Source organism: Dichomitus squalens (genome assembly GCF_000275845.1).
Source record: "Dichomitus squalens LYAD-421 SS1 unplaced genomic scaffold DICSQscaffold_22, whole genome shotgun sequence".
Classification (NCBI taxonomy): domain Eukaryota; kingdom Fungi; phylum Basidiomycota; class Agaricomycetes; order Polyporales; family Polyporaceae; genus Dichomitus; species Dichomitus squalens.
The window spans coordinates 293,650-303,427 of NW_006766904.1; the positions used below are offsets into that span (position 1 = coordinate 293,650).

Consider the following 9,778-nt stretch of genomic DNA (forward strand, 5'->3'; position numbering starts at 1 on the left):
CAAAGTGATCTGTACCAAGAGCATGTACGGATGCATAGCCACATTGCAGCTTGGGCTGAAGGGACACTACAAGGACAGCATGTCATTCACAGCTTGCCACAGAGACTGCAGCGAGAAGCGCAAGTGAAGACGGAGATAACGATATATATCGTCCTCGTCGTTAAGTAGAGGCGAAGCCGCTGCCCACACTTCCGCCACCGCAGCTGACGCCGGCGTCATCGCAGGTCTTTTCCTACCCATTACCTCTGGTTCTCCTCGACTTCCGGGGCTCTTTGCTCCAACCACATTCCGCATTATTCGCTGGGTCGCTCCGATGGCTTTGCACTACACGCCAACGCCAGCGTTCGCAGCACCCGCGGCGTCCGACACCGCCATACCAGAGGAAGAAGAGTACTACTCGTCCTGGTCTCTCTTTCTCGTCTGCGGGCTCCTGATTCTCTCGCTGTGCACGTCCTACTACCTCCAGATCAAGCGCATACGTGCCATCCATGAAACTCTGGTAGCCATTCTTTCCGGGATGTTCGTAGGTCTGGTAGTACGACTGGCACCAGGCACTGAGATACGGAACATGCTAGTGAGTAGTACCCCCCCTGGCATATCTCCCACAGTCCGTGGTTTCCTGTCACGGGAGATCAAACCTGTCCGTGTCTCCTGTATCCTTGCCTTGCTTCTCGGTGCGGTTCATGAAGCTGTCTTGGGGTGCATCATGTGCTGGACGCACAGGCACTGTGCGCTTTAGGCACTGCTGGACCGCGAACTCATTTGCCATAAGTGCCAATGCTGCCTATGTTCGTACGCCAGGAAGCTGAGCCGTACTCTAGCTTGTCGTGGCCAGCGATTTTGACATGCCAATCACTGAATGTATCTCTACCAGACGTTCAGACATACGTTGTTCTTCAACCTCCTGTTGCCCCCAATCATCCTCAATTCAGGATACGAGCTGAAGCAGGAGAATTTCTTTCGTAACTTCGGCTCGATCCTTGTCTTCGCGTTCTTTGGAACGTTCGTCTCCGCCATAGGCGTAGGGTATGTGTCTCCGATTTGACGACTACTTCGAAGGCAGTGCTCATCACTTCCAGTACAGGGTAATAGTGTTCATCTGGTCACAACTAGGGTTGGAATCTCTCAATCTCAGCCTCATTGAATGTCTTGTATTCGGTTCAACTCTGTCTGCGACAGACCCCGTCACTATTCTGGCAATCTTCAATCAGTACAAGGTCGATCCCAAGCTATACACTGTCATCTTCGGAGAGTCTCTATTGAACGATGCAGTCAGTATCGTCATGTATGAGTGAGTGAACAGGTCGTCATACTTCATGTGGTTGGTGTACTTACCATGTCTTAGGACGTTGTCCCAATTTCATGGATCGGACTTCTCGGTCGCGCACCTCTTCCATGGAGTGGGCATCTTCTTACTGTCATTTGGCTCGTCCATGGCCCTTGGTGTGGTCTTCGGCCTCGCGATGTCGCTCCTCCTCAAACATTCCTCGCTTTCCCTCTATCCTCAAATCGAGACATGTCTCGTGGCCCTCTCCGCGTACACGTGCTACTTCTTTTCGAACGGCATGTCTATGTCCGGTATCGTCTCGCTCCTATTCTGTGGCATCACGCTCAAGCATTATGCGTACCACACGATGTCAAGGCGCACACAGCGTGCAACGAAGTACATCTTCTCGACCCTCGCGCAGCTATCGGAGAACTTCATCTTCGTCTATCTCGGCCTGTCGCTTTTCACGAGTCCGCCGTCGTCCGCAAAGGTGACGAGCTACTTCAAGCCGCTTTTCATTATCGTCACCACCGTCGCAGTCGTCTTCACGCGATACGCCGCCGTGTTTCCACTCTCGGAGATGATCAACTTCTTTCAACGCCATGCCCGCGGACAACGCCAGGAGGAACTTCCGCATTCGTACCAGATGATGCTATTTTGGGCAGGCCTCCGCGGAGCGGTCGGTGTTGCGCTCGCTGCAGGCTTCAAGGGCGAAAACGCGCAATCCATGCGCACAACCGTTCTCGTCGTGGTCGTGCTTACCGTGGTCATGTTCGGGGGCACGACTGCGCGGATGCTGGAGGTCCTCGGGATCCGTACCGGTGTCGAAGACGACGAAGCGGGCAGTAGCGACGAGGAAGAGGACCTCCGCAGCCAATACTTCAGGCGCTCGGGGCGCTTCTCCCGCTTCGCTGAGGAAGAGAGTTACTTCGCAGGGCAGCAGGTACGCCCGCAGCGGACTGGGACCATCCACAGTGAACCGCAGATCTACAACCACCAAGCGCAGAACAACCTCTTGAGTAACTCCGTCTTTTCTGCCGCCTCGTCGGAAGAATACGACTCGGATGGCGGAGAGGTCCTCCCACTCGCGCCTACTGCGACTACCCCTCCTGGTAGTCCGCCCAACGGCAGACGGAAGTCACGAGACGGTGCAGCAGTGCCCGCGACCAGCGAAGAGGGCAAGTGGTTCCAAGCGCTCGACGAGCGGTACCTCCTCCCGCTCTTCTCGAACGCCACGGCGAGTCGCTCCTTCCACGCGCGGAGGATGCGCAAGAGCGGGACATCACCTACGCCAGCGAGCGCATCTGCGAGCAGGTATGGGACCCCTGGCGCATCCGACGATGAACTTGACGACGGGCCGGAGGTCGACCTGACGCGGATGGTGCAGGCGGAAGCGGGAGCTAGTGGGCAAGCAAGCGCCCATCCGTTCCCGCCGACACCTGGGGTGATGAACGAAAGCAGAGTCGAGCGAGGGCTGAACAGTCCGATGATGCGGAACCCGAGGGATAGCGAGGGGCAGAATCGGGAGAGGGTGCCGTCGCGGGGCTCGGATCATTGATCGTGAGTACACTCGGTTTGTGTGCGGACAGAGGGTTGAGAAGAGCGATAGATCCGTGGTTCTTGCCTAGATGTAGCTCATCTGTGACCTAGTATACATTTACTGATATCTTATGTTTTCGTATTCGCCGGCGCCACGAAGCCGTGCGGCAGGGATGTGTCTCAACTGACTTCAGCAGCTCGTACAGTGCCCGGGCTCCGGTACTATTCTTGAAGCTACCGAATGGCAAGCCGAATTGCTTCCCTCGGCCATGCTTGCTGGTGAGTCTAAAATACATGTTCCTCGATCGGTCGCTACCCGCTGGATCGTCGCTCGGCTCATGGACCGCAGTTCACAACGAATGAACCTCAACATGAGGGGACGTCCAGTTGACTATTAAGCATTGGAGCGACATGCGGGGCATGGTCGAATTCTACTATCCACGCACGTGATAAGACATAAGTGCGATGTTAGGCCTGTCAGTGGTACAAGTTCAGCTTTCGTCCGTCATGGTCCATTTGTATGTACGAGGCAGTCTCGGCCGTGAAATCTCATTAAGCATCTCACCACTGTTCTCAAATAGCGAGCGCTGACTACATTCTCTCAGGTCTTGATCCTGTTGGTCTTCGAACTCCGACAGACATTTGATGTCTCTTATTTGCATCATGGTCCACTTCGTCCAGCCAGGCATATGGCAACCTCGGTTGGACTGACAGATACCATGTAGCGAACGTTGCATAGAACCTGTCATCGGTGTTGTTCTCGAGCCCCCTTACCCCCTCGGCTTGAGGCTGCTCAAGATGGGGACGGTTCAGCTGTCTGCACCGCGTTAACCATCTCGACTCAGCTCCTCCTTTCTTGCTGCATCCGCTGCTCGCCTTTCGTTGCTTGTCACCGCGATGGATAAACCTACACCCCAGGAGACACACCTCGAGGCCGAACTTCCACAAGGGCCCAAGCACGCAGGACTACTCTCCGCTGCGGGGTCCGTTGTTCCCTCCGTTGATGAGAAGGGTGGCGTTTCCGTGGTTGAGGCGGAATTGCCAGACGTCCCGCCAGACGGCGGACGTGGGTAGGTTGTCGTGCTCGGTTGTGTTATATTCTCTGCTGCAATCGCGACACATGGACGCTCCTCAATCTCCCTTCGTTCCCACGGATCCACCCACCAACAATGCTGTTGATGCGTTGTCCGCGGTGGAAGACTTGTAAGCAACGGACAGGCATGCCCAATACGCATTTTCTTCTCATTCGTTGTGACCACAATCCACCAGGTTCGGGGCGTCACGGACAAGTGTTTGAAGAGGTATGTCTTCCAGACACTACCCCCTCTGTGTTGAGCACCCTTCGCGACGCTATTTAGTGCTGTCACTGGCAGACCGCTGGTCTGTCTCTCATTCCGACAGCAAACGCTCGTTTTGCTCATCGGTATGTGTTGTCTACAGGGGAGACAAAGTAGGCCTGCACTCGGCGATATGTCCATTTGCCATAATGGTGAGCAGCTTTCCTTTGTTAGAATAGCTTCCCCTCTCACATGCGTTTTCCTCCTTGTTTTTGCCATTTGAATGGCATTTGACTACAGATGGTATTCAGCATCATGTACTGCTTCGTACGCGGGTGCTTCTTGTCGCTCAGCCCGGCAGTCGCAGCGAACGTGTGTGGTTCGAACCGGCTGGCTGGATCGTCGGGGCTATTGTTGACGCTTAACTTACCCGGTAAGTTAAGCGTGCATCCATGCTAGTAGCATCACGCATGGTCTCATGGACTCTTCGGATAGGCAACGCTGCCGGTGCCCCTATCGGAGGCGCGATCCTATCCGCGACGGGGGGCAACTGGATCGCGGTGTCGCTTCATTTGGGTGTATACAAACCGTCTAGGCCTCCGTATTAGTGTTTGTCACTTGCGGATGTCCAAGAGCGGTTCTGATGTTCTGATACACTAGCCCGACTGCCCAGTACTGATCTGGGATCCACTCTGATATTTTCTATGGCCTCGACTACGGCACAGATGTCTACTTGGCGCTTCATAATCGCGTTCGAACCATTGACTGATCCTTGAATGACCAAGTGGATGAGTAATGTCAATTGATCTTCCAGCTCCTGACATGGTCTCGGACGAGTGGTGGGTGACTTAGAGGCTAACAAACCACAGAGAATTGTGACCAGTAGACTCGGACCGCTGGTCGATAGTACGCTTGATTCGGACATGGATGGACGTTAGTCGAGTCGAACACGTCGTCAATATGCATGTGCGTCTCGTCTGCTTCAGTTAGTTTGCGACTACTTACTATACAACTACTTTGTATTCAATATTGCTCATGCTTACTGGCGGCCCCTTCAGAGCCTGTCCGAACGCGACGCCTGACCCTTTGACAAATACGCGTGCAGTGCCCCGGAACTTAATATCGTAGATCCACTCCTTCAGTCCCCTGAAGTGTCGGCCAGGGGGAGCATTTTCAGCCATATGCCTGCACGGTGTGTTTTCTGGCATGGCCTTTGTAGTCATGGTCTGTCGCTATGTGAGAACAATAATGGTTGACTGAGCTCTCAAGTCCAGTGAGTTGTAGGCCCTGACTTCCGACATACTGAAGAGCGGTTTTCTACACCGCGTCCGTCGTTATCTCAGTTACCCCCTATTTCAGCCGCGCTGACAATCACTTCACGTGTGCGTTTGTGCTTGTATTGCTTGGCCTGCTGTAAGTAGCTCCCTGCTTTCTTGCTTCCTGAACCCCTTGTGGCAGGTGGCAACAGGGTTACAAGTGGCGCACAGCGCTAAAAGTTCGTCTATAGAAAGCATGCGCCGCCCGGACCGGCGGTCCTGGAGAAGGGAAGTCCGATACAACTCCGAGAGTTCCTCGGGTAGACCAGATTTCTCCGCGGTCTCCACTTTTGAGAATGGTTGCATGCCCGCCGTAGCAAGCGTCGTGCAGGCGACGTGAAAGGAGGGCGTCTTGCAAGGCTCACAGATTGTGTCCACAGGGCGCGGAACGATGCCACGCCGGCGGCACCAGCTACGAGGAACTCGAGAAGCAAGGATCGCACTCGAGCAGACGCGGTCAAATTTCCTCCTTGCGCGCGGGCCGAAGGAGAGATCGGTGCAGCTGACTGGCCGCGTCGCCAAGCGAAAGGTATGTTCCAATCACCTTTGGCCCACACCCTTCCCCGAGGCCCATTGACGTCAAAATAACATAGCCCGGTCTCCGTTCCTGCGGCATCTCACGGACACGCCCCCAACGTATTGGCCTATCAAGTTCCAGGCCCCTACACGACTTGCCACAGCCAGTCATGAGTCATCCTCCTGCGCGCGTGCTGATCTCCCCTTCCAGCGCGGAGGGACAAGGACTTCCGCGGGTTGGGGATTCCTGACGACTTGCGGGGGCTTTTATAAGAGGTGACACTTTGGTTGCGTCCCTTGTGAGAGTTTGTTCGAACCATCCCCTGCTTTGCTGCGTCTGCTGCTTTCCCTTCGGTTCTCATCGTCGTGATGGACACACCCAGGTCGGAGAGAACGCACGTCGGGACAGAGCTGTCCCATGCGGACAAGGCTTCCAAGTATGCAGGCCCGCTCTCCGCTGCGACGTCCGTCGCGCCCTCCATTTATGAGAAGGGCGATGCTGTCGTGGTCGAGACGGAGATGCTCGATGTCCCGCCGGACGGTGGTCGCGGGTGGGTCGTCGTGCTCGGCTGTGTCATCTTCTCTGCAGCCACGGTCGGATGGGGGTATGTTTTCGTGTTGAGTGATCTGAACAGCAGAGATCGTTGAACCTCCCATGGCTCCTTTTTTTCACCTCTATGCACTCCATGAACATTCGTCATTTCTGTGGATACCGCAACCTCCCCAACGCCGCCCGTGATGCGTCGTTCGCGGTGGAAGGCTTGTGAGCAGCGGACAAAACTGCCCGATCCTTGCTTCTCTCTTGCATCTGTCGTACTCACCACTCACCAGGTTTGGGGCGTCACGGAGGAGTACTTGAAGAATCATGTCTTCCCGGACGCTTCGGACTCTGTGTTGAGCACCCTTGGCAGCGTGTCTGGTATGGTGAGTGATTTCCTTCACATTCCTTTTTCGGATGTCACATTAACCGTCGCCCTAGTTTATGACGCTGCTCAGTGTGATCCCTGGAAAATTGGCAGACCGCTAGTGAGTCTGTCGCGCCCCTAGCTTGTCGATGCGACTCTGACAATAGCTTCTTTACAGCGGGTACAAGGTAAGCGTACACTCCACGGCCCCTGTCCCTGCCTTGACGCGTAGGATGTCATACAGCCGTTCTTGGCTGCTGGTGCCATTATTTGGACCATAAGCATGCTCGCATGCATTTTTGCAACGAAGCTGTGGCACTTCTTTGTGATCATGGTGAGTTGGTCACGCGATTGCGACGTCACCCTGCCGTTGACACGTTCATGCTTAGGGTCCAGTCCAGGGTATCGCGAACGCATTGGTGTTCCCGCTGATCGTAGGTCTAAACCATCATCGTGGCTGACTTCGCGCATCTGACTTGCCGTTAGGTGGCTCTTCCGGCCCAGTGGTTCTTGCGGCATCGCGCACTCGCAACAGGCATTGTCGTCGCTGGCAGCTCCATCGGTGAGACCGGTTGTTCCTTTCCATTCTTACATTAGCTGAGCCGCAATGATGTAGGTGGTGCAGTGTCCTCCTTGATATTCGGCGTGATGCTCAATTCCTTGGGCCTGAAGAAGTCTTTCGCAATTTACACCGCTATGGACGGAGCTCTCTTCGTTGCCGCATACTTCATGATATCTGAGCGGCGTAAGCCCTCGCAGAGGAAACCGATCGTCTGGTTCGACAAGTCTTTCTTCACAGACCCCGTCTTTTGGAGTCTCGGCGGCTGTTTCTTCTTCACCGTCTTCGGCTATCTGTCCCCGGTGTTCTTCCTGCCTACCTTCGCGCAGGAGAAGCTGCCCAATTTGTCGCCTCTGGTGAGTCTCTCCTCCATGGTCTGCACGAGCGACGTGTTGACGCATCCACTCGCAAGCTCTCCATCCTACCAGTAGCTATGCTCAACTTCTCTGCTGCGACCGGCCGCACTCTCGTAGGCTTGCTCGGCGACCGCATCGGCCCGGTCAACGCGCTCTGGAGCGCCATCATGCTTTCTGGCCTCATCCAGATGCTCGTTTGGTCCTTCGTCTCTACTTATGCTGGCATCGTATGCGCTTCGTCTTTCTCTCCTGGGGTATACGACGCCTCTGACATATGACATGATTCTTCCTCCCTCAAACGGTCATCACTACAGATGGTCTTTGGCATCATGTATGGCTTCGTGTGTGGCTGCTTCCTCTCGCTCAGTCCGGCAGTCGCTTCGCAGCTGTACGGCTCGAGCAGGCTGGCTGGGTTGTCGGGGCTGTTGTTGATGTTCAATCTCCCAGGTATGTGCAATCCTACGTGCACTGATGCAGACGCCTTCGACTGACGGTCGGCGTAGGCAACAGCGCCGGTGCCCCCATCGGAGGCGCGATCCTGTCAGCGACGGGGGGCAATTGGCTCGCGGTCTCGCTCTACTCGGGCAGTCTCCAAATCATCGGGGCCACTGTGCTGCTATATGGTATGCCCCATCCTTCGCGAACGTGTTCTCGGCGGTTCTGACGCCCTTTCCCTCAGCGCGATTCAAGCGCGAACCGAAAATATTCACGGTGTACTGAACACGCAGGACGCACCCCGGGGGCCACACGGCGACCATGTCTCTCTCTCTGCTTCCGATTACGATTGACGCATTTCATGTCGCTTCACGCTTCGCAAACGCCCTGCCCTTACGGCAAAGGCGACGATTTCCACCTCCCATTCCCACTAGACCTATCACGCCACAACTCGTCTCGTTCCTGGGCCGCAGGGACTTCTTCTCAAATATCAGACTAATAATTCGGCACACGCATTCCATACTACATTTGCATAGACCGTACACGTAGATATCCTCATAGCATCATGTTTCACAGCTTTATTCGCAGGATTATGCTGTGCTAATTATGGGCGGGCTGAGGAGGGACCCGTGGCATAAAGACGTACATGGACGATCGGTTGGCGTCCAGCGTCGTCGCTTGCTGCCCATGACTTTGCAAATGCTCTTATGTTGTGAGTCACCTGTAACGCACTTGACAAACCTTCGCTAGATTTTCGCGTCAAGACCGCAAGATCCGTTTCAATCATCGGCTTTCGACTGCTGCGTCGAGAGGCGTCAAACAGGATTGAGGTCTAGCGGAAGGCCGTCGTTGACAGTACTGTGTCATTGTCATGGGGTGGTTCATAGACTCCCGCTATATGTCCATATCTAGCAGCACACGTGTAAGGCAATCTGGAAGCATTGGAGTTGGTCGATCTTCTACTAGGGGCAGGATAATTTTCCTCCAGAAGCAGGGATGTGCGGGTCGACGCAACCGTTGACCAGGTTTACAGGTATAGTAAACCCGTCGACATGTCGACAAGGTGAACGGTACACTTTCGCACGCTCACGCGCCTGTCGGCGACCCAGCAACTTCGACGTTTTCACCCGTTCGTCTCAGCGCCTAATTCACCCGTCTGCTCGTCCTCCCCGCGCTTTGAGTTGTCGAACTCTCCCCACTCATCCGTTTGACATCAAACATTGCACAACAGTTTCCCAAGCATCTCTGCTATCTGTTAATAATCTCAAATCAGCGCTCCGATCCCTACAACTGTATCACCAACCCACTTTCTTCCACCTACCCTCTCATCTACTCTCGCCGCTCCCCTTTGTCAGTGCAGCAACTATGTATCATATTCCAAGTACTGCACTAGTGAATGCATCTGGCTGGTTCCCCCATGCGCCATCTATTGTCTCCGAAGTCTCTGTAGCGGGCTCTCCATCGGCATCCATGTCCAATATATTCCATACCTCGAGCTCTTCATCTAATGATGCCGTCATGTCGGAATCTTCCCTCCGTTTCTGCCAGTAATGACATGAGAAGCCGAAGAGCAATTCGAGCTTGATTTTGATAACAGAAGGAAAGATC

The 9,778-nt window shown here is 54.7% G+C and overlaps 2 protein-coding genes across 2 annotated transcripts; both read left to right on the forward strand.

The window, feature by feature from the left end:
* The first annotated feature begins 220 nt into the window (after positions 1-220).
* Positions 221-2,978, forward strand: DICSQDRAFT_107884 (sodium/hydrogen exchanger). The gene is made up of 4 exons (XM_007367064.1): positions 221-574; positions 875-1,026; positions 1,085-1,291; positions 1,346-2,978. The coding sequence occupies exons 1-4, from the start codon at positions 314-316 to the stop codon at positions 2,823-2,825; spliced, it is 2,100 nt and encodes a 699-aa protein (XP_007367126.1). The 5' UTR covers positions 221-313; the 3' UTR covers positions 2,826-2,978.
* Positions 2,979-6,434: 3,456 nt separating this feature from the next.
* DICSQDRAFT_63686 (MFS general substrate transporter) lies at positions 6,435-8,455 on the forward strand (the record flags this gene model as incomplete). The annotated part of the gene is made up of 10 exons (XM_007367065.1): positions 6,435-6,530; positions 6,687-6,827; positions 7,065-7,154; positions 7,210-7,254; positions 7,307-7,382; positions 7,437-7,735; positions 7,792-7,962; positions 8,050-8,182; positions 8,239-8,358; positions 8,415-8,455. The coding sequence occupies 10 exons, from the start codon at positions 6,435-6,437 to the stop codon at positions 8,453-8,455; spliced, it is 1,212 nt and encodes a 403-aa protein (XP_007367127.1).
* Positions 8,456-9,778: the final 1,323 nt, after the last annotated feature.

What these genes read in the sequence shown, in the direction of transcription:
- DICSQDRAFT_107884 (XM_007367064.1), top strand. Translation starts at nt 314, where the DNA reads ATGGCTTTGCACTACACGCCAACGCCAGCGTTCGCAGCACCCGCGGCG. An exon ending in GTCTCCGCCATAGGCGTAGG is followed by an intron (nt 1,027 to 1,084) that starts GTATGTGTCTCC and finishes CTTCCAGTACAG; the next exon opens with GGTAATAGTGTTCATCTGGT. An exon ending in GTCAGTATCGTCATGTATGA is followed by an intron (nt 1,292 to 1,345) that starts GTGAGTGAACAG and finishes ACCATGTCTTAG; the next exon opens with GACGTTGTCCCAATTTCATG.